Genomic DNA, 24,737 nt, shown 5'->3' on the forward strand with positions numbered 1-24,737 from the left:
ATTTCGAACAGACGTGACCATTTTAAAGTTATGAAAATCAGTGTTACTTAAGCTCGGCGCACACGAGGACACTAGTCCCTGCGACTAGTCCCTGCAACAAGTCGCGGGGACAAGTCCCATCGTGTGAACTGGCCATTTTTGCTTCAAAATCTAGCCGCAGGGGCCAAACTTTGGTCCCTGCTACTAGTCCCACCAATTCAAACCAGTTTGAATTGTTGGGACAAGTCCCTGCGACTTGTTCCTCAAAACGCTTCGTGTGAACTGTTCGTTGGACAAGTCCCTGCGACCAGTCCCTTCGTGTAAACTGTTCAGGGGACTAGTGGCAGGGACTAGTGGCAGGGACTAGTTCCCTCGTGTGCACCGACCTTTGAACTCTGAGTGAAACTGCGCCAAGTTTAAATTGACCTCGAAGGTGCAGAGATCACAAAAAAAAAATAGCATGAGAACAAAATATATAATTAACAGATGAAACGCTGCAAGGTCTACACCGAAACAAATTCAAATCTAACTTCCATAAAAGACCTGGTCGCCGAGCACAACAATAAAATGCACCCTCGTTTTCTTTCCGACAACATAAAAAGAAAACTCCGTATTCATCAAGCAATTTCCACTGTAAACTAAGAAAAAGTACTCCGATCCATGACCCCGTGAAGCGTTTTCCAAAGGTTTCCTAACCGCTGTCAGTAATAACGCTAAAGAATCAAATGGTCAAAAGATAGTTTCTGCGTTTCTTGTAGATGCTGGATGACTGAAATTGTCCTGGTTTCTCTGTTCCTTCCTCCAGTTGTTGTGGTTATTTTGGTAAGAAAAGAACTTATCACTGTATCTAACTGTACCTATCTGTATCTATTCTGAGTCTGAGCTAACCAATTACTTTTCGCTCAATTGCATTAATTTGCTAGTTCTAATATCATGAGGAGTACGTTACTTGTTCATGGATTTAGACTGGTAATTTTCACCTGTTTTCTTCTAATTTTTCAGACAAATGTGGTAATTCTCGGTATGGTTATTGGTGTGCTAATATCTCCCACAACAGAGAAACGACAAAAACATGCTAATGATAAGACATTTTTTAACAACATCAGGTAACTGCATATACGAGAGGCATGCGATTGCGTTCAAAACTATTCCCAGTTTTAATCAAGAACTCTAATTTTCAAATTTGGGTTAAATAAATGGAACAGAGCACTTTAAGACGTGTTCGTCAGATCACGAGGTGAGCCCTGGAGGTTATTTTTACATTCACTCCCGCGTTAACTTGGTTGCTCGCTTTGTTAATGTAAGAACTTTATTAAGGCTGAGTAAATTTCAGTTTAATTCTCAGTTACAAATGGAGACCAGGTAAATCATATTAATTTGGCAAAGAAATAATTTGATCGTTGGAGATGACAAGTACTCACTGACAGAGGATTCGTGGGTGCCCGATGTGCCCCAGCCAGAAATCAGTTTGTATTCTGTTTTAATGCCAATAGGTGAACTGTGATATCCAGTCCAGGTTTCAGATTTTTCGCCATCGCCAGCTACATATATCGAAAACATTGGTCAACTAGTACATGTTTGTTTAGCCCATAAGTTCTTGAACGTCTGATTAAATCAGCCATCATGTCTGTGGATATACAGTGATTTTCCCATATTTTTCAGTTGTGATTAAACTTTTTATGTTCTTATTTATGTCACAACAGGATGGCCCTGAAGGCAACTCTGATACTGCTACCCTTGCTTGGAGTCACGTGGTTATTGGGTTTCTTGCAAGCTAACTCTGACTCAGCTGTCATGTCTTACGCCTTTGTTCTCCTCAACTGCGTGCAGGTCATTAGAAGTGTTTGTAACTTTAAACTTTGATTCAAGTTCTTTTTTTTCAAACCAATTTATTAGCTGTAACAATAGTCGATGTACGTAATTAATGGAGCTACCTAAGCCCTTGTGTTATGGTCGTAGTTTCTGTTTCTTCCGCTTAATGTTTGTTTTGCATTGATTTCTCTACAGGGGGTTTACTTCTTCGTAATTAACATAGTCCTCAATCAGGAGGTAAGGCTGTATTTATGCTTAAAATATCTAATTTTGCCCATAAACTGATTTATAGTAAATCCAATTAATTTCATATATAGCGTAACAGTAAGGAAAACACACGTTTTCTATTTGTTTGTTTTTTAGGTTTCCACGGCGTTTAAGAAGAAATTCTTAAAGAAAAACTACTCCTGGGCTGCATTTCGCTTTTCTTCATCGTCTAAGATGCATGACAGTGTCAGAGAGGGAGACATTTTATCTGCGTCTGTGAAAAGGGTCAGAAAAGAAATCCTTACTAGTCATTTTAACTGCACTTTCGTTGACTTCATGTATTTGGAATTACTAACTGTCAGCTTTCCTGTCAGAAGAAACACTGTCGGTCGAGCAGCAAGATTGAGAATTCCAGTACTTGGTTATGTTAATGTATTTTAAAATAGTGCATTAATTTATATGTTAATTCAGGCCAGGGCAGCAAGGGATTTGTAATTGTAACCACAGTCTAAATAAGTATACCTATACAGACATTAGGGTCATTGTGGAGACATTTAAACGTTTTTTTCAATTTTTCGCATCAATTCTTTTAGGCCACAGCTTACTCCAATGAGTCCTTTAGTTCTCGCAAGTCGTTTGTGAAAAGACAAATGGAAGAAGGAAGAAATGAGAACAGTCTGTACGCGCCAAACACGCAAATAAAGGTAGCTGAAATAACTTCCTCTTAGAGTATACAACCAAACGGAAGCATATACGAAAACGCAATCAGATCACGATGCCGAATAAATTATGTATATGTAACTTGTGTGAAAAAGGCGAAGGTTCCCCATGTCTGTTATAATAAATTATTTTTACCATTATTCAGCCCCGACACCGTCTCCACTGTCATACAACTGGTGCCTGATCATGTTCAAATCCGCCATGGATCTAGATATAGTATGAATTACAGCTTTCCCATCGTCTAAAATGTCATCGAGTAAAGTGACAGTTCATCAAGAGGCGAACTGATACAGGCAATACTTACAGAACATCAAGCATCAAGACAACATGTTATATATGATGTTCTGCCAGTCTCACCAGTTATGCGCAAAACTCAACAATTATTGGACTAGGTTGAGCAAAATATCGTGATTTGTCAATTGCGAGGAGATCAATTTACTATTATCTGCGAGACACTGACAAATCTTGATATCTTTCGATAATCGAGTTTAACAATTGTTTCATCATTCGATCACTAGCTCTGACAGCTTATATCACTAGCTCTGACAGCTCAGGGAAGCGATCAGCCATTTTTTAGACAAGAGCGTGGTTACAATTACGCATGAGCAGAATATTTTTTGCAGCAAAACAGATTTAGAAGGTACTACGCATGAGCAGACCATTATTTGTTGGCAGTCATTTGCAGGCCGATGAAAAGGAAGAAAAATTTGATCGAATGAAAATAAATATTAATTAATTTACTGTCAATAAACTGATTAATGTTTAATTAATGTACTGTCAGTGAACTGATTGGTGTTTTCTTTCTCTGTCGCAGAGACAGTGGCAGGAAGTTAATGACTACTGACTGAACTGCAGCTCTTGATCCATGTTTCCTACTTTCCATTGTCAGTGCATGTTTATGACGCTCTGCTAAACTAGATATTTCATTATTGTTCTGTCCTTGAGTTGATTACGTTTGCAGTCTTCATCACGAGATCAGCGTAGCGACAAGTAAACAATCGACTTCGTCACCTGATGAAAGACTTCCAGTGTTACATTCGGAACGTCACAATCAACTCCTCATGTGACGCCGTAATGAGACAAGTGAATAAAAGTTCACGTATCTTTCAAACCACATCTTAAATTCTATCCGTGTAGCGCCACGTTAAATAAATGCCTTATGATATTCAGCATTTAAGAGGCCAAAAGACAAGCGTCACAAAAATTAATATGATAAATAAATAGTAAATAATATGTAAACAGTTAACTAGTTATGAAAGCACTTTATTTTTAGTAAAAATAAAGGTTTACTGGCTATAAAGATTAAACTGCACTGATGAATAATATTAAGTCAAGTACGTCATTACCTTGATCTAATAAAGAAAATTGTTGTCTCATGCAGTTTGTTTGTTGTGCCTTAGTTGCTTTTCGCCAAAGATATACGACTGTATTTGTTTTTCTGTTGTTTTGTTTGTTTGCTTGTTTCGGTTTTGTTTGCTTTTGCCGAGTGTCTTTTTCCGAGTATTCTCGCAGTCAATTTCAAATTTCAAATAAGAGTTGTACACCCCTGACACCGCCAAACCCGATTGGACGTCATTGTCGCCTTTCCAACGCTTCTTTAATAACGAAAAGGTGTTAAGGGACAATTAATGTCAGGAATTGCGCATGGGCGACGTTTCGATGGACACTTGAAAGGTCTAGGCTGAATTTTTTAAGTTTAGTTCAACAAATTCAATTTTGCAGGGTCATATGCACCGCCGGAGAAAGGAGGAAAAAAGGAACTTGCAAATCTACTAGATCAGCCGGAATTTGATGACGTCCATAGTTAAAGACTCCACACATGACTCGCTGGATGATCTATTTGCTCATCAAATCACAAGACAAACTTGTAGTTGGGGACTTATGGCTAACATATTTTTATGCTTCCAGAGAAGTTGCACAAGCATCTCGATCCTTGGAGGCGCGGGGCAATTTCTCTCCGGGATAGCTCTGTGATTGGCGACTAATAAGTGGCCTCTCCAGCAGAAAGTAATATGTTGGGGTCTAGGGAGGAAATCGTTAGCAAAACTTGAAGGAAACTTCCCTGAGCGGTAAACATGGGTTTTGACACCATCTTATAGGGTTGGGCAGGCCAGTTTTATAGCCCACTTTAAGGAAAGACCGCATCAGAGAGCATTTTGGGGGTCTGGGAGGAAATGTTGCGAGATCATTGTATAAGGGTAGGAGGAGATAGGCTCCGAGTGTAGCACAATTCCTAAAGAAAAGGAATGGAATGGAACAAAACTTCACATAGGAAAAGGGGATGTTGCAATAGGGTTAGCTGCACGTTAACACATTTCATTGAACTGAGTAAAGCAAAGGATATAGGTCTCTCAGAAAGGCTTATACTCGGTTCTATTCAAAGAGTGTTGAGACGTCTGTATGTTAAATAAATATTTAGAAAAACATAACACAGCTATAAATCAGCTCAAGGCTCTTGTGCTTGCTTTACAAGTGGGTTTCTTGTACTTATGGCTATGCTTGTGTGGCACCTACAAAGCCGCCTTGTGTCGTTGCTGTCCTTGCAATCCAATTCTTCTGCTCCTGTTTTGTAAGCATGCTTTGAGTTTTAGTAGGCTCAACTAGTAAAATTTTGCAATCAGAATGGAAAGAAGAATTCTCTAACGAAATTCATTGGCAAACGACAACATCATAAACTGAGGAACATGTAACAAACTTGCACCTAAACGTATGTACGTGTGAATTCCAAATCACGTGGCTGTTTATTGATCTGAATACTGCGCGTGTTTGATTAGACCTCCATCGTGGTACCTAACCAGCTGCAACGAGAAGTCAAAACCACGCTCCTTCTGGAATATTTTTTGGCGCTGGAATAGTAAGTTGCTTTGCTCTGGCCCAAGCTTCCCTTGGCGTCAGCTGAATCCTCGTAATTGGCTCATGAGTACAATAAGTTCGATTAACAGTAATGTTCATATCTGCGTCTATTTCTGACAGGTCTGATAATTCAGACGGTGGGTCCTCGTCAGGACCTCCATCAGGACACACTTTTCCTTTCCTTGTCCTATTCCTTCTCTTTGTCAACATTATAAATAAAATACAGGGACAGGAAGAGGCAGTGAGAACAGATGCTGTCACGACTACTGCTATCTCCACTGGAGTAAGACCTTGTTTATTTTCCCTTTCCTTTTCAGTGTACGTAGGAGAGGTGGTTGTACTCCACTCTAAAAATGAAATAACACTCAATCGTTTCTCGCTCTTTAAGTGTAACCTTTATAATAAGGAGTTCACAACTTTAAATTTAGCATTGATGTGTTCCAACCCGCCACGAGAGGGTTATCAGAAGAATCTTATGCTCGGGTTGCACTGTGATTTCAGCCATCAGACATTAAAATCGGTATGATCTAGCTTGAAAGCCGTTTTGTTGCAAACTTGTGTAATGTCCTTCTAGCCAAATAACAAAGGGATTATATGAAATATACTCATTCGTTCCGTTTGACCCTTTGTAAACGAGGCCGGAAAACTGGCTGCTTGGGAACTATTTCTGTCTTATCTTTAAGCTTTGAAGACGAGATAAAATTTAAAATGGGTAATATTTTAATCTGGACGTTATGGTTTAAGACACGCTGCATCAAGATGGCTACCTTACCTGTGCTGCTGTAAACTTGTTGAGTGGTCTGCGGTGTAGGTGTGAATGGATCACACAGAAAATCAAACCCAGCAAGAGCAAACATTTTTGTAACAAGAATTTTCTCTGAAGCAGCTTCTCCAGGAACAAAAGGAGCGTTAAAAAAGACTTGTCCAATTGTCACCGCTGCTTCAAGTCTCTCTGTCAAGTTCTGGATTGGATACCTGTCGATTTCACCCTCGTTGCTCAAGGACAACTGTACAGACGTCTGGTAGAGAAACAGTAATATTAACAGAGAGCACAAAACTGACCCATTAACTTGCTGTGAGCACCCAGCAGACCCAATACAATAAAAACGTGTATCTATTATAATGAAAGTCTTTTCCTTGAGTCCCTTCGCAAAATTGTAAATTGATGTCTTGTTATTTAATATAAAACTCGAATCTCAAAGTGACGCATTTTTTATAGAGCGTTTATCGCATACTTTTGTCATAAGAGAAAAATGCATTTTACCGCTTTTGGCATGTACAGCTTTACAAAAATTGTTGTTTACATTTCAGTCGTTTTTACCTCATTGTAGAGCTTGAAGCGACGGATTCTGCTGACGTGTGACCTGCCCAACAATGTAACCAGAATAGACTGCAACTGAGTCTCTATGTTTGCGCTCATTTCTTGTGAGGCCTGTGGCAGAGCTTGGTCCAAGGTTAATAAAATATGGAGACTATGGAGATTTGAAAACATGACATTAACTAAAATGACATCATCCTTCCGAATCTTCTGCTACTTCGGTCGGGGTTTAAGGAAGGAAAAAACGGATATCCGAACTTTAAAAAAGTGGTAAACTTTTAACGAGTCTCAACTGAATATAAATTCGAAAATCGTTCTCCACATTTAACTACTTTTGTTATCGAGTTTTTGTAACAATCACTCTCTTACGCGAAACTGATCAGACTTTCCTCCTACATATTGACCTTCATTGAAGAAAACTGTAAATCGAATAAGGAAAACATTGAACTCAGCCCACGCGAACAGGATGACTGCTACGCTCGTATATTCGTTTCCTTATGCCGCACATTCTTTCACTTACTGCTGTGTACTATTAAGTCCAATACGGCATCAACTAGAAGTTAATTTAAGCAGTGAAACGTTGCATTTACTCGCTTGATGCAAACAGAACCACTTTTCAGTTTTTTCTTCATAATGATATTACAAACTTACTCTGTAAAGTGCTCGGTACTCCTGGCAGAGTAAATCTCAGGTAAGTCTATATCAGGTTCAAGTACAATTTTGCCTTGTTTAACCAAGCGTTGGATATTTTCTTGCAATGTCTTCAGGTCACTGTTTGAGGTAGTTCCATACAATTTGAATTTAATTCCATCCTGTCAGAGGAATGGACAAAGTGTTTAAAAAATCTAAAGCGTAGTCGAGTTCTTAGATAAATAGGTTAATTAATAACATGTTACGCGTTGCAACATATCTCGCGTCAGTTTCACCTTTCCGTAAATGGGTCAAGTCACACAGAATAAGCAGCAGCATACTTGCCTTTTGTAGTTGTAAATTATCAATGTTTAGCGCGGAGAGTTTTGGAACAAGTCGTATTATTGCTTCCTTAAACAGGTATTTTAGGCTATTTTGTTCCCCAGTAGATAAGTTCATCAAGTTCTGGCAAGGAAAAAGGACGTACATCGATAAACTGAAAAAAAAATATGAAAAAATGTGTTAGTTGTGTAGATTGTTCCCATAAATAAATTGTAAAAGGAAGGCATTTTATTTGAGCTGGAACATTTTATGACCCTATACATTGCTGCAGTACATGTGAATGTTCCACTTAAAGTTTTCAACTCCTATAAAGACAAACGCTTCTAGCTCCTGAAATCAACCATGCACCGGCCTTTGTATTGTTTGTGATAACGTACATATCATCATTAGTTGAAAGCAGAAAGATACTTCTTGTTAACATTAGTAGTATGGGTAATCAATATAGGAAGAAATCTTTTGACGCTATTAACTTTTATCTTTTCCGTGGATTCCAACGTAACTGAACAATCTCACAACACACACGCACAAAAAATGTCAAATGTTGTTGTTTACAGTGGTCAATGCGCTTAGCTACACCTAGCTAGTTCACAGGCATGCCATTTTAAATGAAGGAAACAAATATATCAACTAAACGTAATAGGCTTAAAAATCCCGACTGGCGGGAGTCAGACCAGTTGGCTATATACAAGCATGACCGAGGAGCTGAACTAAGGTCTACCGAGAATCAACTCCAGCTAAGTGGTCTGAGCGGGACTTGAACCCGCGACCTCCAGATTTCAAGTTCGGCGCCCTATCCACTCGGCCACGCTGCCTCCACGCCTCCACAAGTAAAACCTTTCACGGTCTTGTGTGATACCTTTGTCCTGTTCTGCATCCTGAACTGCATGATGGACTTTCTTCGTTTAAACACCAGTGGCAGCCTACAGTTTTCTGGCATTCAGTCATGTTCCCTCTACAAACAAACATAAGAAATAGCTAGAAATTATCATCGGTCTCTTCAGGAAGAGGGCAACTGACGGTTGAGCAGTGGTATCTTCACTGCTATTTTTAAAAAATAATTTAAGACGTTTGATGGGTATTTTAGACGTAATTAATATTCACCATATTAAATCAATGGCCAAAATGTACACGTTATTGTCATTTTGACTTAAAAAATCGTAGAACCATTGGCACTCACATTTTTAGACAATCCCGTGCGCATCTTGGTACTGTAGCAAGCGCCTCCTGCAAAGCTTTGTCTTCTTTTTCTGTGTCAAACAGCGGAGGAGCTGGGACTAGAAGAAACATGAGCAGTGTGAAGACAAGTGAATTGTTGTTTTACATTGACGAACACCTCGAGAATTCCACTTACCGGGGCAAGGTAATGAAGTCCAAAGTCTTGTAACAGAATTGTCGCACTCGTCATATGACATATGACATGAGCAAGGACACTAAAAGACAATTTTTTCATTAGCTCTCCGACTTAGCATTTCGTTTAACCAACGCACCTTTACCTAACCAGCAATGCTTTCCACAACATCGATACCCATTAGGTGTTATAGAAAAAACTTCAATTCGCAATTTTTGATGGAGTACCACTTCTGTTTTCGAAACTAACCTGACAGTTTAACATGACGTCAATCGAACAAACATTACAGAACTTCCCACAAAAACAATCCTGAAAGTAAATAAAGAAGCAATTAATTTGTATTTTAAAGAAGCTTACTTTCTGTTTATGATGTGCAAAAGATAGTGATTGTTAAATCACCAACATTCTGAAAGCGAACACCACTTATTCGTTAAAAAACGTAATGCTCTAAGCTGGAGAGACATGAAGAAATAACTACGCCTCGCATGTCATTAGTGACTTTCATCATCCTTTACAGATTTTTGGTCACGTAACTACTTATTGGCTTCCGATAGACAATTCCTGTTTTCAGAATATGAGAATTTTCAATTGAAACCAATATGAATTCTGCGATTTTTCACGTCAATGACTCGTAGGCAAAAATTGTCGGTACAAACCTCGTTGGATGTGAGAGCGCTATCAGAACAGTTATTTACATTCCTGGATGGCAGTCCTAATAAGAACAGAGATGTGCCTTGCACTGGGCTTATATTGAATTGACGACAGGGATCGGAACTGTTTGAAGATGCACCATTGAGGTCCGAGAGCTCATAAAACATTTCAACTGCATGCTGCTGATAATCATTACACCAAGAAGCCTGAAAATCAGTTCAAGTTAGCCATTGCATTAGTCGTATTTTGTGGCAGGAAAAAAAAAATCTTCTATTTCTGTTTCAGAAAAAGGTCTAATGATGATAATAATTAAAGATTTATATAGCGTTAATATTATCGAGATATTCAAATGCGCTTTACAGAAAATGTACATTTAAGATTTTCGTACTCTTACGTACTCACACTCATTCCATACTCATGTGGTTATTGTCATAAAATCGAACTCAAATAAGGTTTAAAGGCACTGCTCTGGGTTCATCTTTAAACGGAGTTGGAACGTAGAAAAGCCTATATCTGTCGTACAGGTTGGTGCAGAAACGCACTGTCGAACTTCAAAACGAGGTGGACAGGTAAAAAGTTTGTTTTTATAATACTTATTCTTCCAAAGTACGTGTACTAATATTGAACGACCGATTTTAGTAATGAGGTGAACTGATTACAATTATAAAAATAATTTAGTTCCAAGTTATAAATAATAAACAGTAAATAGTAAATAAATAATAATAAAATAGTGAATAATAAATAATACTTAACCGTTTAAGTTCTCGTTGTTGTTGTTGTTTTAACAGTAATAGTTTTCATCCTGTGGTTATATATTTACCGCATATGTGCTGATCGTTTCGTCGGTGTAAATCAAAAGGTACCGTAAGGAAGGGTACTTCCGATCCATTATTTTTGGTTTCACTTTTGTAGCGAAAGTATTTTAGGGATGGAAGGGATGGAGTTAGTTGCACTTTGGATGAGATAATAAGGTGATTAGGCAAACCATTGACATATATGTAAAATAGATTAGGCATAGACAAATCATTAATATATATATATATATATATATATATATAACTGATTAGTAATCTATTCGTATTGTGTTTCACAATACAAAAGAAACAAAGCACTCGCCCGTGCCTGGGTTATGAGATAAACACACGCGTGCTACAAGAAAAAGACACGTTTGATTACGCTAAAAACAATACATTCATTAATAACGAAACCACCAAAGTTACAACAACTAAAACGAAAACGTCTAAACACAAGCAGGAGCTTTTATTCTAGCATGAATTCGCAATTTGCAATTGTAACTAAGAATCACGCGATGAACGCAGGGCGTAACTTTATTTTAAAAGCAAACCAGTCAATGTTCGCTAAGAGTGGGCTAAAACGGGCGAGTTTCTCGTCGTTTCTACTGTGAAACACAATAGAAATAGGTTTCTAATTTCTTATATTTATTAATGATTTACCTGTACCTACCTAATCACTTATGCATATTCATATCTTACCCAATCACCTAATCCCAAACGGTGTTAATTTCGCCCCTTGTATACTGCTAACGAAGTTTGATAAACCTTTTATTATATGGCTAGCTCCGTGAGCGGGCAAGATAAATCAAATCCTGCGCTGTGATTGGCTACCCGAGCGGGCAACATGGAGCTATCTTGCCCGCTCGGGACTACTCGCCGTGCCCCGCAAGAAAAATTTCCCCGAAAACCATATAATAAATCCTTTATTGACCAAGCTTGTTCGGTCAAGATGGCTGGATATTGGCCTCGTTCTTTTTTTGCGAGTTTATGGACCTCGACTTCGTCTCGGTCCATAAACTCGCAAAAAGAGGACTTGACCAATATCCAGCCATCTTGACCTCACACTTGGTCAATAACCCATACATATATGCGCACTTGCGAGATGGTGACCGTAATTTAAACCATTTCAAGGATACCATATGTATGATACCCAATTACTTGGCAACCCCAACAGCCATGTTACCAAATCCTACCTTAAGAATCTTTTCGTTTTTGATTAATTCATTTGCCAGCCAAGGAATAACTTCTGTTATATGTTTCTTGTGAGCTTGTAAAATAGTGGAACTTGAGAAATTAAGCACGATGTGTCTAAAACGTTAACGAAAATACAAGAATAAATTATGTCACTTTTCATCGCTGAGAAAAGATCTTCCAAGCTAAACCAAGGTGTATTGACATTCCCATTCCACATAAGAGAGCTCTGCCTCTGTTTTAAAATTCTCAAGGTCACTTAAGGTGTACAATAAACAGTAACATGCATTAAAGGACAAGCATTTATCTACTGCAATAGAATTTAAAACTGTTATAGATTTGTGTTAAGTAGCTGATTTGTGTTGAGTGTAAATAAAACAAATCGATAACCACACCAAGGAAAATTACAAGAGAGTATTTGCTTGACGCAGACGCCTTTGACTCAGATTATCCCGATTTTGACTAATCACAGTAGTAACTATCTTAATAGCCATTTCATGTAAGTAGCTGTATGTAACTTACCCGCTGCGTTCGAGAACGTACCAAGTCATGTTTGTATCTTCATTCAAATCAACCTGAAGTGGATATGCAAATTACGGGGTTAAGCAATCATTTATTAGCCCTAACCCGTAACGTTTTTAAGTCGGAAGTCTAAAGCCACGAAATTAACTTGTTTTTATCCTTATCAGGTTCGATAAACATAAAAATAATTTTGTTTTTACTGGCCTAATGGCTATAGTGCGATGGTGTCATCGTGATGCGTTCTTGGAAAAGACGCTTTACTCTCATAGTGCCTCTCTCTAACCAGATGTACAATTGAGTACCAGCGAATTTAATGCTCGGGGGAGGAGTAATCCTGCGATGAACTATGAGAATGGAAACCGGCTTAAGCTGCAATGGAATGGGTCACTTTGGCTTGGTATAGACTTTCCCATTTAGATCCCTTAGTTTATATAGTTACCAGAGACAAAGATACCGTGAGTCAAGGTCTCAGGAGTAGACCCTTGGCATAAATGGGCCTAAATTAATTTGAATAACAATACGTTACATCCTAAACCTCACATTCATGTGAAAAAACCTTTGTCTGGAAATATACGTACGACGCTAAGGATGTATAAAGTATTGTTATTCAAATTTAGTCGCCATTTCTGAAAAGAGTCTATGACTTCACAGTAGTCACTAGTCCAGACAAGACGTTATACACTGTCTTCTACCGTCACTTCTAAATGATTTTGCACGAGGCATTGCGTGTTAAATGAACTTACATTATCAGTAATAAGCTGTAAGAAAGCACTTTCGGTCATCTCCATTCCCATAACCGCTAGCAAGTCTCCCAACTGACTACCTTCGCAGCTGCGCATCAAAAGAAATAACAGAGATTTTGTTGGCAACACTTACAACGCAAGAACATCCAAAAAGTGCAACAGAGACTGGTTTAAGCTTAAGCTTAAGCTTACATGTTCATCACAAGACTTGCCTGGTCTTTCGTATAGCTTTGCTAAAGCTTAACATTCTGTCTTGCTCATAAACCGAGGTTCTCAATGATACCACTAGTTTCTCCGGAGATGACGCTGCTTGCCTATACCTGTCAAATTACAATATTCATATCAAGGTAATACCGTCAACAGAAATAGCGTAACTTTCGTCTTTTATCTATTGAACCTATTTTTCATTATCTTCTCGTTTCATTTATTTAAAATCCATTTATTTATACTTATCTGCCTGTATATTTATTTATTCCACTATTCGTTTTGGATTGGTTTCTGAAAACGTATTTTTTTTCAATTGACTGAAGTAAGTACAACTCTTATTGCATAAAGACAATTTCCTTTATACTTTCACAATTTACTGGGGCAAATTAAAACATGAGTTATAACTAAATAATATATTTAGTCTGAGGGCGAAACCTGCAGATAAAAAGAAAGATGTTGGACTGGTGTTTGGTGTTTTTTTTTTGTTTGTTCTTTGTTCGGCTTTACTTGCTTCAATGTACAGCGCTGAGTTAAAGCTGGATTCCCTAACTTGATGCAGATACAATGCAGTCCGCTATGTTGTTGATGTTGGTACCTTTCAATAGCTTTAAATAAATATTTTTCCTTCGTTGTTCACCCGTAAGCTCAGAAATAATGCAGTCATGTACTGACCAAGACTGTTGTCGGTGAGAATACGTCTTTTGCAGTCGCAGACCAGGATATGTTCTTAATACTCCTTGTTCAGTTCCAACAAACCTGGTAAGAAAAATAATCATCAATAGCACACTTGCACGATATCGTCATTTGACTACATCTACTAAAATTTAAATTTTTTTAAACCACAGAGGGGTGACAACTGGGCCAATTAGCATGAGAAAAACATAACGTGAAGTTAAGGATTTCTGATACTTGTAGTCAAATGACGCCACCATGCAGTTTGATGGAAATATTTCTGTGTGCAATGAGATAATGCGCATTTTTTCGTCCCGTGCTCACCTCCAGGTAACTACATCCGGGTTTGTAAAGTCAGCTCTACGCCAGATCTCTTCTAACTCTGAAGTAAGTATCACTTCTGCGCGAACTGCTTTACTGAAACCTATACCAGATCAGTGAAATGCGAGTTACCAAAAATATGATTAACAACTAATAATAATATTCTTTTAGCTGCTAAGATAACAATGATATTATCTTTTGAGCAGGGATTTGGAACATATCGTCTCCTAACAGTGTTTTATCAATAGCTATCTTAATATATTTACATACAGGCATCTATATTGTTTGTTGGTAATAAAGCCAGACCTTTATATTGAGCTTGAGAAGTGTTGTCATTAAAAAACCGTTGGATATCTTGCACATCCTCTAGGGTCTCCGTCCTATAGACATATTCATCAGAATCGTTGAAGGCAACTGGGGCTATCTGAAATTCAAACGAGAATATCTGAACTGACTCTGACTTAACGAAGAAAAAATGTAAGAGTCCATTCTTTTTATTTCCATTGATTGTCGACGACATTTTTACAAGAGAGAATACTCTAAAGAGGGACTTTGTCAAAACTCAGCTGTACCAGGAGCCCATCACTAGGAGCGTGCAACTCCCGGTAAGGAAAATAATGGAAGTTTTTCTTTTTATCTTCAGGTGAAATGATGACGTCAGTTAAAAAGTCAAGTCCGGGCTTGTGATTGGTCAGTGGGTTCTGAACTCGCGGTAAATTCAAACTAAAAATAGATCGGTCTGTGAAATCGCCATGACAGGAATATGGGGTAGTTGCACGCTCCTAGTGATGGACTCCTGGCTGTACGCAGTTCCTGCGCAGCTGCAGGCCCTCAGAAATACCCGCCCTGTATGATTAGAACGGGTTTTCAAAACTCAGTTTCACAACTGCCTCCAATTACTTTTCTTCAACCAAGATTTACCTAATTATTTTAACCGTTTATTAATGTTTTCTTACATTGTTGAATTGTCTAGAATTAAAATTTCTTTTTTTCTTTATGTGTAATATTAGAACTAAAATCTGTAAGTCAAAGGTAAAGTTGATAAAGCATTGGTAAAACTTGTCAAAGGGTGACGTGACTTCAATTCTAAGATTAACATAAATTACGAAAGAATGAAATTACCTTTACAGTGGACGACATTGGAGAAATGAGAAGATTTTCTCTCAAACTGCAGACCTCGTCAGGATGGGAGGTGGTATCGTTCCACACCAAATCCAAGCGATGATAGAACGATGATGAAATCTGCGCATTATCTTTAAACTACAGAAAAACGTTCAAGAAGTAGAAAAATTTCATCAGTGGACCGAGAAAAGAAGATTCTACGAAAAATTGGCAATCTAGACTAGCAGGTGATGTTAATAATCCTGCAGGCAAAACTAGGAAATCAAATCAGCGAAAAAACGTAATTTCTAACATTGTATAAACATTTTTCTGTCTTGTTCTGTCTACTTTACAACCACCAAAGAACACAAACTTACCGACGTTAAGTCTGTTGTAACAGATTGTCCATCAGCTACCACAAAGACAATGGAATAAGCGCTGTTTCCTACTGGTGACCAGAGGTACGTGGCGTTAGTGTGAAATATGTGTGCTCCATCTGTAGACTGATCACCAAGTGGCACAGGAAACCCAGCCTACAACAATTAAAAGATCATTTTGTTCCTACTATATTTTCACTTGTGATTTTGAAGCGAGACAGAGTGAGGCGATCTTATATTATTTCTAAAAGTAAACATAAAGAGTGTTTCAAAGATGAATTGGCACTGTTTTGTACTGATTGTAGAGCGAGAGGTGTTCGCAGAAAGGACGTGGAACATACCAGTTTTCTTAGAAAATGGCTATTACCACGTAAAAGTGTTGCCTTGTCATGTAAAAAAGTAAGGCCTGTGAAAATCAAGTTACTTACATTAAAGTGCTGGTGACCGGAACCTCCGCTTGTTATGTTCAATATGACGTCAGGAGGCAGCCCGCTCTCAAATAGAGACAGTGGTAAAAAGGAGCGGCTGCTTGTGGTGTCAGTGGGACCAGGAAGAGATGGGTGCAAAATAGTGCGACCTGAAAAGAAGCCGAATATAACGTACATAATAACAAGTTATCCGGTAATAAGATCTTTGGAGCTTTTGAACAGATGTTGAATATCTTTTGAGTTTTAGTTCAGTACTAGTCATTGTTCGAATCTCGTTTCCTTAAGTCACCGGGATAATAACAAAGTAACGCAATAAATATGTTTGTTAACAGTGGTCAATGCTTTTAGCTACACCTAACTAGTTCACAGGCATGCCAAGTAAAATGAAAGTAAACTGCGCAAAGATAATCCAGCCTTTATCTTGGTCAAGCTTAGTCCAGCTCTGAACTTCATTCAAGAAAACTCTTAATTCACGAAAATCAATTGCCATTATTTTTATTGATAGTTCACGACATTACCTTCCTTGTCTACAAGTATAGCATAGGACAGCGAGGGAGACGACATCTGGAGGGCCTCTTTGAAAAGGTGCTCCAGAGGCAGGTCTAACGCCAGCACTCCTTTAAATGATCCATTTTCAGTCAGTGCAAGTGACATCGTCACCATAACACCAAGCCTCGAGTCAATGTAAGGCACAGAGAGTCTGGGCTCCTGTCCAAGAGGAGACTCGATGGATGTATAGTAACTTCCCATGATTCGTTTTAACACCCTTCTGTGTTGATCTCTGATTTCGAAAAATACGCCGCTATTGTTGGAGGCGATTATTTGTAGTCTTTTGAGGCCTTTAGAAGATATGCCAACACCAAGGGCGTACGTGTTTATTTGGACTGTCATGTTCTATAAAAATAGGAAATAAAATAAATTTAGTTTTAAGAACAAGCATACGACTATGCGAAAACGCTACAAACAGCATGCAATAACACATGCTCCTAATAGGGCAATGAATCCATTGGAGCGTTTAAGAATTTAATGACAAAAGTAACATAGCTAGAGTTAATAAATAACCCTGTATTAAAACTCCATTAAAATTCTCAACAAACCCTTCTCATTAATGTAATTCATTCGCACGTTTTCGGTTGCCATTTTATTTCCGCAATCTTTCATATTCTCTCTGATGGAAAATTAAACTTCAGCTTACCATTGAAGTTCATAAAACCATGAGTCATCCTATGTGACTGGTATTCAGAGACAAATTACGCACCAATCTTTCCTGCCCTTCTTCAATTTCTTGATATATTTGTGCTTTATCAGCATCATTTGGATTACCATCCGTGAGAAACAAGATGATGTTACTTCTCCCAGAACCCTGACACAAAACAAAACATGAAATTAACGCTCACAAAGGCGGTCCTGATTATTGCAATAAAACCTCTGATCTGTACCCTGTATACACTGTGATAATTAACTGATGAAAATTAATGATTCGTTAGATGACTCACCTGATTTCTGGTGACATTTTGAAACATGGCGAAGGCGTGTTTGAAAGCTGGGGCGTAATAGGTATATCCTGAAACAGAGGCAAACATTTTTGTTCTTATCCAGATAACAACACATCTGTGCTGTTTAATTTACTCCTTCTTCGGCTTCCACGTGGCGTTGCCAATAGACCAAGATACTCTTGGAAATTCTTGCTTTCAACTTTTTTTCGAATAGTGGCGTGTATAATAATGAATATATTTTAGGCCCAGTTCAGACGTCGTGCTTCTGCCGTGCCGAACTAAATTGCGATTAGGTTTGACTGTAGCACGGCAGGAAAACAACTTTGATTCAGACGTCGTGACAGAGTCGAACCAAATTCGGGATATACTGATGCCTCGTAACAATTCTCGTCCTAACTCCCCGTGGGAACGCAATCTCGCCAAAATACATAAATATAATTTATGAATTTTGTTTAGCGCGGCAGAAGCACGACGTTTGAATCACTGCCGTGCTAGAGTCGTGTAGCACGGCAGAGCGTGTCGAACTTAATTGCTTACCGAACTTAATTCAAAAGTTTGATTCAGACGCCGTGCTTCTTCCGTGCTTTTGTCGAACTTAATTCCTGAATTTAGATCGGCACGGCAAAAGCACGACGTCTGAACTGGGCCGTAGATGGATAGAGAATATCACGTGGTCTGTAATGAGAAACCAAACCTCCCAAGCTAAAAAGGTTTATGACGGAATCCACCCAGAAGTTCGAGCAACGAGTGGACAAAAGCCAAGTACCAAGATTATTTATATCGTATTGCAAACTTCTGTACGACTGTTTTAAATATCTTCTCAAAAAAAAAATCCTTTCTAGCAACACCAAACGTCGAAAACGAATGTTGACCTTCGTATGAAACATATGAAAGTACTGGTGAAATGAAACTGATGATTAAATTTTGCCTGTGTTTGCACAGGTTCTGTGAACTTTGAAATTCATTTTCTCTCGTTCCCACGGGAAATTTTTTTCGGTGTTGTTTCAGGCAATTATTTATGTATTTACCTTTAAGAAAATGTACAAATGACTGTAAAATACTTAAAATTATTCTGGTACCAGATTTTTGTCCACTAAAACCTGAAATTGCTCGATTTTCTATCAGATTTCGTCTTATAACTTTATGTATCACCATATTACATCGCTCTTCCCATCTAACGAAGACGCTCTGGGAATGAATCTTGAAAAGCTTTGAACAGTAACTTGTAAATTCGATACGAATGCTTCACTTTAAGCAAAAAACTTCCTACTATTAGCTTAGCTGTTTTGTCGCGATCTTCGTTTCGCGAAATAAAAACAAATGCAAAATCAAATGGGAATTTTAAATCTCCGCCATTTTGACGCAGGTTCTTCTTATTATGGTACTCATCCCTTACTCGAGAATGGCGCGCGCGACTTAGAGCACGCGCAGTCATTTCCAACATCGCCTCCCCTGCCAACGAGGCTGACTCATTTCGCCGCTGTGCCGCCAGAGGAGCTAGCTTTGTCGTTCTCGTTAAGATTTATCTGCATGGCATATCGTCCCGTTAAGGTCTGCCGGAAAACCTTCAGCTCCAAGTGCCGAAACTACGGTTAAGAGAAATGTTGGGGAAAAAAAATGGAAAAATCTTTACTTACCACGCGCTCTAAGTTCCCGGACCCACTTTTTTAATTTAGCTAAATTAGCAGGAATTCCTGCTGCCACTGTGGTACCAAAACAACCAGAGGGAGTCTGGATCCTGTGCGAGAATGCTAAGATACCAACCTGGAGAAAAAGAAAAAAGAAAGTGTAAAACAACACAGACCAACAATGTGAGCCTTCATAGGTAGGTGTGACACACGTCTGTCGACTGTACTCTAGCGAGAAGACCTGACAACCAGTGATATCAGATAGGTTTAAGACCGAGTTAAGAAACGAATCGCCTTAGGTGTTTAACCACTCAGTGAGCAACTCTGTGTCATGACGATTTTATATTCCTTGTGATCCTTTCAGACTTCGTTCTTAGTTCGGGTAACAGTAACATTTTGTTGAACACGTTCAAATTAATAAAGTGTATTATCGTTTGTCTCACGATGTAGTCACTTGAGATGTAGATCGCGACGTTTCGACTGCTTACTGCTAGTCTTTTTCAGGCGATAAGGTCGACTGATTGCACGGTATCATTTATATCACAAAGGTCGGCTGTGATTGGTGCTTTTCGATTCTCCTATTGTTCCATTGTTCCGGCGAGTAGCTGTTCCCTCAGTGGTCCGCTGTTGTACCGTTCTCCTGTTGCTGTGTTTCTTGATCGTGGGTATCCATGCTTCAGGAATTTCAATTCCACTATCCCTGTTGATGTTGTTAGGGTGAAGTCTTATGTGAATAGCTTCCTTGACCCTACGTGTGTACCAGTGAGGATCTCGATCAATAAACTTGACCTCATTCCAGATAGGATAGTGGCCGGTCTCGTGGGTGTGTTCAGAAACGGCGGAGGTCTGAGTACGGGCGAGTCGTATATCCCTGTCGTGTTCTTTGATCCTCTCCTGCATAGATCTCCCTGTTTCCCCGATGTAGACTTTGCCGCACTCACAGGGAATCCTGTAGACAACACCATCTTGTTTAGCCGGGTTGACGGTGTCCTTTGGTCGCACTAAGTGTGACCGAAGTGTCGTGTCGGACTTAAAGACGTGCGAATGCCTTGTTGTTCTAGCCAGCGGCGGAGAGACTCCGAAACTCCTTGGACATAAGGTAAAACGGCGGTGGATTTAAATTCCGCGACAGGCTCTCTTCTTGGGGTTGTTCGTGCCTTTGTGATCTTCTGTACAAAAGAGGAGGGATATCCGTTAGAAACAAGTACAGATGACAGATGTTTCTTCTCTCCAGCGATTACTGATGGTTTGGTGACGAGACGTTTAGCCCGGTCGTACAGACACTTCACAATACCGCGCTTTACTGACTGAGGCTGGTGTGAATCATACGCTAGGTACTGATCAGTATGTGTTGGTTTCCTGTAGACACTGGTGGTAAGGCGGCCATCAGGTTCTCTGTAAACAGACGTGTCGAGAAAGACGATCTTGTTGTTGTCTTCGATCTCCATGGTGAAACGGATTGATGGTTGTTGACTGTTCAGGTGTTGCAGGAAGACGTCAACTCTATCCCGATCCAGGATGGTGAAAGTGTCATCTACGTAGCGTAGCGTTGCATCCACCACGATGAATAACAACAACCTTTTCCTCGACATTCAAATTAACGACATAAAAGACGCTTTGTACTTGGCTTTTACCGTATTCTTTGACACTTCATATTTCGAAAGACACCATGATCTCGTGGTCCTGGATCTCTTCACTGGCGATGGTGGAGGCGAAGTCAGTTGAGTTCTTCACTGTGAAGTTCGAGTTACCCGCAAGAGGAGATAATACGTTAGCCAAGAAAGCAGACAGGTCGTATGCAAAGGTGTTGACACACGACACAATCGGCCTAAGCGGTGTGTCGGCCTTGTTGATCTTCGGCAAACCATAGATCCTAGGTGGTTGTTTGTGTCGGGGTCTGATCTTATTATAAACCGCCTCTGATATGTGTCCACTCCGTTTCAGGGTTAGCAGCTTCTCAGATAGCTTCCAGGTCAAGCGGTCTGTCGGATCTTTGTTGAGCAGCTGGTACGGTCCGGAATCAATTAGCGCTGACATTTTTGCGTGGTATGTGTCAGCGTCCAGGATTACGCTGGCGCGTCCTTTGTCGGCCGGAAGGACCATGATGGAGTTGTCCTCTTTCGAGCAATAGAGTCCGCACCTTGCAAGCCTAAGATCTGGAAACGCTACGTAGATGACATTTTCACCATCCTGGATCGGGATAGAGTTGACGTCTTCCTGCAACACCTGAACAGTCAACAACCATCAATCCGTTTCACCATGGAGATCGAAGACAACAACAAGATCGTCTTTCTCGACACGTCTGTTTACAGAGAACCTGATGGCCGCCTTACCACCAGTGTCTACAGGAAACCAACACATACTGATCAGTACCTAGCGTATGATTCACACCAGCCTCAGTCAGTAAAGCGCGGTATTGTGAAGTGTCTGTACGACCGGGCTAAACGTCTCGTCACCAAACCATCAGTAATCGCTGGAGAGAAGAAACATCTGTCATCTGTACTTGTTTCTAACGGATATCCCTCCTCTTTTGTACAGAAGATCACAAAGGCACGAACAACCCCAAGAAGAGAGCCTGTCGCGGAATTTAAATCCACCGCCGTTTTACCTTATGTCCAAGGAGTTTCGGAGTCTCTCCGCCGCTGGCTAGAACAACAAGGCATTCGCACGTCTTTAAGTCCGACACGACACTTCGGTCACACTTAGTGCGACCAAAGGACACCGTCAACCCGGCTAAACAAGATGGTGTTGTCTACAGGATTCCCTGTGAGTGCGGCAAAGTCTACATCGGGGAAACAGGGAGATCTATGCAGGAGAGGATCAAAGAACACGACAGGGATATACGACTCGCCCGTACTCAGACCTCCGCCGTTTCTGAACACACCCACGAGACCGGCCACTATCCTATCTGGAATGAGGTCAAGTTTATTGATCGAGATCCTCACTGGTACACACGTAGGGTCAAGGAAGCTATTCACATAAGACTTCACCCTAACAACATCAACAGGGATAGTGGAATTGAAATTCCTGAAGCATGGATACCCACGATCAAGAAACACAGCAACAGGAGAACGGTACAACAGCGGACCACTGAGGGAACAGCTACTCGCCGGAACAATGGAACAATAGGAGAATCGAAAAGCACCAATCACAGCCGACCTTTGTGATATAAATGGTACCGTGCAATCAGTCGACCTTATCGCCTGAAAAAGACTAGCAGTAAGCAGTCGAAACGTCGCGATCTACATCTCAAGTGACTACATCGTGAGACAAACGATAATACACTTTATTATTGCATCCACCACGATGAATAACAACAACCTTTTCCTCGACATTCAAATTAACGACATAAAAGACGCTTTGTACTTGGCTTTTACCGTATTCTTTGACACTTCATATTTCAGATACCGTAAGGAACTGAAATAGTAATGAGAAAAACTCGAGAATAAGTATGTAACGTGAACTCAAGAAGGATATGAAAATTGGTCAGACTTGCCGTGCTTGTAACGACCTTATTACATACCGTAATCACTTACATTGTCTTGCGGTGAGAGTGTGTCCAACACTGTAAGGGCTGCATCAATAGCCAGCTTCATTCTCGTCCCTGACATTGAACCGCTGCGATCAATAATAATGACCAGATTCTTGTTAACAGGTGAAGCTGTTTCCACGTACCATGATCTGGATTACAGAAGCACAACAGCAATACCACAGACTTGGACATGTGATGAATGTTCAAATACGTTAGTTAGACTAGACGCCCTAAAACAACTCAGTGTCTCAATACGACACATTCCTTAGATTCTACCCTAGACTCTATGTTGAGATTTCGGTTTTCTTTCGCGTCACGCACGACGGACTAAGCGAAAAAGGGACCACTCGTAGTCTAGAGCTTTACGGAAGCGTGCTAATTTTAAGCTTTCGTATTCCTGTCTATCAGACATTTACCGGAGGCAGAGTTTTTCTAGATAGGTATTTATTATGGGGGAGGGGTATCGAATTATATTTTTGAAGCTGAGGAAACTAGATTGATCGATCAGATAATATTACGAGAACCAAAAACCTTTGTAGATGATGTCACTAACTGAAAATCCTCAAGATCTGCAGAGAAAGAGGTGCCTTCCTTTAAAAGCTACAGACTGCATATATCTGTTTGTCACCAGTGTTTTTAGTCCAGTTGTTTGGTTGTTTTTTATTTATTTAAACATATTTGTTATTGTTTTCCCCAAAAGCACTTAGGCAAAAAAGCACTACTGAAGCGGAATTGTTAAAGTTCCAGTTGTTGTTGTTTTCTTGTTCGTTAGTAAGTTACTAAGTTAATTAGTTTGTAAGGTTGTTTGTCTGTTTGCGATTTCTAAAACTTTGGCTTAAAAGACAGTTTTGTTCCTGCAGGTTGAGATTCATTTTAAAATTCCAGGGTAACTAATGACTGCAATAAATTCCCATTATTTCAAACCAGCAAGGGAATCAGAATAGGTTCAAGAAATGGAGGGAAAATATGTCCTGCCTGATTGCCAAGGGAGCAAAATTTTTTTTTTTTTCAATAATCAGGAACGTTTTGAAAAATAGGGCTTATGAAAGAAAGTCACTCACGGACTATCATGTTTCATCTTCTGTTCTGTACTACTTAGAGCCGACTGTTTAAAGTTTACTTATACGTAGGTGACTCGTAAGGATCACACTTACTTGAACCTCGGGTCGAAATTTGAAGTGTTGCCATTACAGTATCGTGTACTCGCGGGATACTGTAAATACTCGCCATCTATGGATCCGTAATATTGCCACGCCACGATTGAAGACTTGTTAAAGTTCCTCTTAAACCCATTTAATAACTCATTATTGAGTCTGGAATTGTTCTGTGCGCTTTGTAAAGATGATTGAGTAATAGAACAGCCTGTAGATAGATCCACGAGTGAGCGAAGTTTATCACTAAAGTGAGAAGAGCCACTTGTATCGTTGAGTCCGCGACAACATCTGACAATATTTACTTTTTGAGTTTCTGATGAAACTTGTTGTAACCTTCTACTGTGATCCTTCAAAACCCTTACAGAAGCGTTCAATCGTGCAGAGGCGGATTCAGTTATACTGTGAAGCAATTTTGAGGCGTCGACGTCTTGATTGGCGCAAGAAAGTGAATCGTAGAGTTTCTGTAGATGTTTGAATCCGAGATTTTTCTCGAATACCTCATGTAAACAGTCTGCTATCTGTTTAGCAGCAGTGTTCGTTTGAGCGGCACCAGTAACGGGCGGTATAGATAAATCACTGTTTAACAGTATCATAGAGCTAACAAAAGCTGTAACAACTTGTTTCAAAAATGAGTTTGTCATTGCTTTGCAGAAAGTAAACTGCGGCAATTCCACAAATATGCAGCCAGTAGCTGTTGAACAGAGAACAGAG

General features: G+C 39.6%; 2 protein-coding genes across 2 annotated transcripts in view; one reads left to right on the forward strand and one right to left on the reverse strand.

Annotated features, from left to right (window-relative positions):
• LOC110047627 (uncharacterized) overlaps positions 1 to 4,094 on the forward strand; it is a 43,183-nt gene extending 39,089 nt beyond the window's left edge. The window contains exons 67-73 of the mRNA XM_089273379.1: positions 738 to 801; positions 982 to 1,085; positions 1,683 to 1,809; positions 1,987 to 2,028; positions 2,155 to 2,283; positions 2,592 to 2,702; positions 3,533 to 4,094. Coding sequence (XP_089129505.1) covers positions 738 to 801; positions 982 to 1,085; positions 1,683 to 1,809; positions 1,987 to 2,028; positions 2,155 to 2,283; positions 2,592 to 2,702; positions 3,533 to 3,562 — 607 coding nt within the window. The 3' untranslated portion in view covers positions 3,563 to 4,094. The remainder of the gene's footprint in view (positions 1 to 737; positions 802 to 981; positions 1,086 to 1,682; positions 1,810 to 1,986; positions 2,029 to 2,154; positions 2,284 to 2,591; positions 2,703 to 3,532) is intronic.
• Positions 4,095 to 5,061: 967 nt separating this feature from the next.
• Positions 5,062 to 24,737, reverse strand: LOC110047576 (VWFA and cache domain-containing protein 1-like). The gene is made up of 26 exons (XM_089273274.1): positions 24,027 to 24,737; positions 22,877 to 23,021; positions 19,350 to 19,476; positions 17,713 to 17,780; positions 17,475 to 17,579; positions 16,735 to 17,110; positions 16,217 to 16,365; positions 15,789 to 15,944; positions 15,433 to 15,570; positions 14,617 to 14,734; positions 14,314 to 14,413; positions 13,990 to 14,073; positions 13,323 to 13,430; positions 13,111 to 13,198; positions 12,368 to 12,420; positions 11,814 to 11,962; positions 9,866 to 10,074; positions 9,459 to 9,518; positions 9,213 to 9,291; positions 9,039 to 9,135; positions 8,718 to 8,813; positions 7,865 to 8,015; positions 7,541 to 7,701; positions 6,893 to 7,043; positions 6,344 to 6,590; positions 5,062 to 5,918 (listed from the first exon to the last, which is right to left on the reverse strand). The coding sequence occupies exons 1-26, from the start codon at positions 24,665 to 24,667 to the stop codon at positions 5,530 to 5,532; spliced, it is 4,245 nt and encodes a 1,414-aa protein (XP_089129400.1). The 5' UTR covers positions 24,668 to 24,737; the 3' UTR covers positions 5,062 to 5,529.

This window comes from Orbicella faveolata, unplaced genomic scaffold (assembly GCF_042242905.1).
Source record: "Orbicella faveolata isolate gen_17 unplaced genomic scaffold, um_ofav_v1 contig_35, whole genome shotgun sequence".
Taxonomy (NCBI): Eukaryota; Metazoa; Cnidaria; class Anthozoa; order Scleractinia; family Merulinidae; genus Orbicella; species Orbicella faveolata.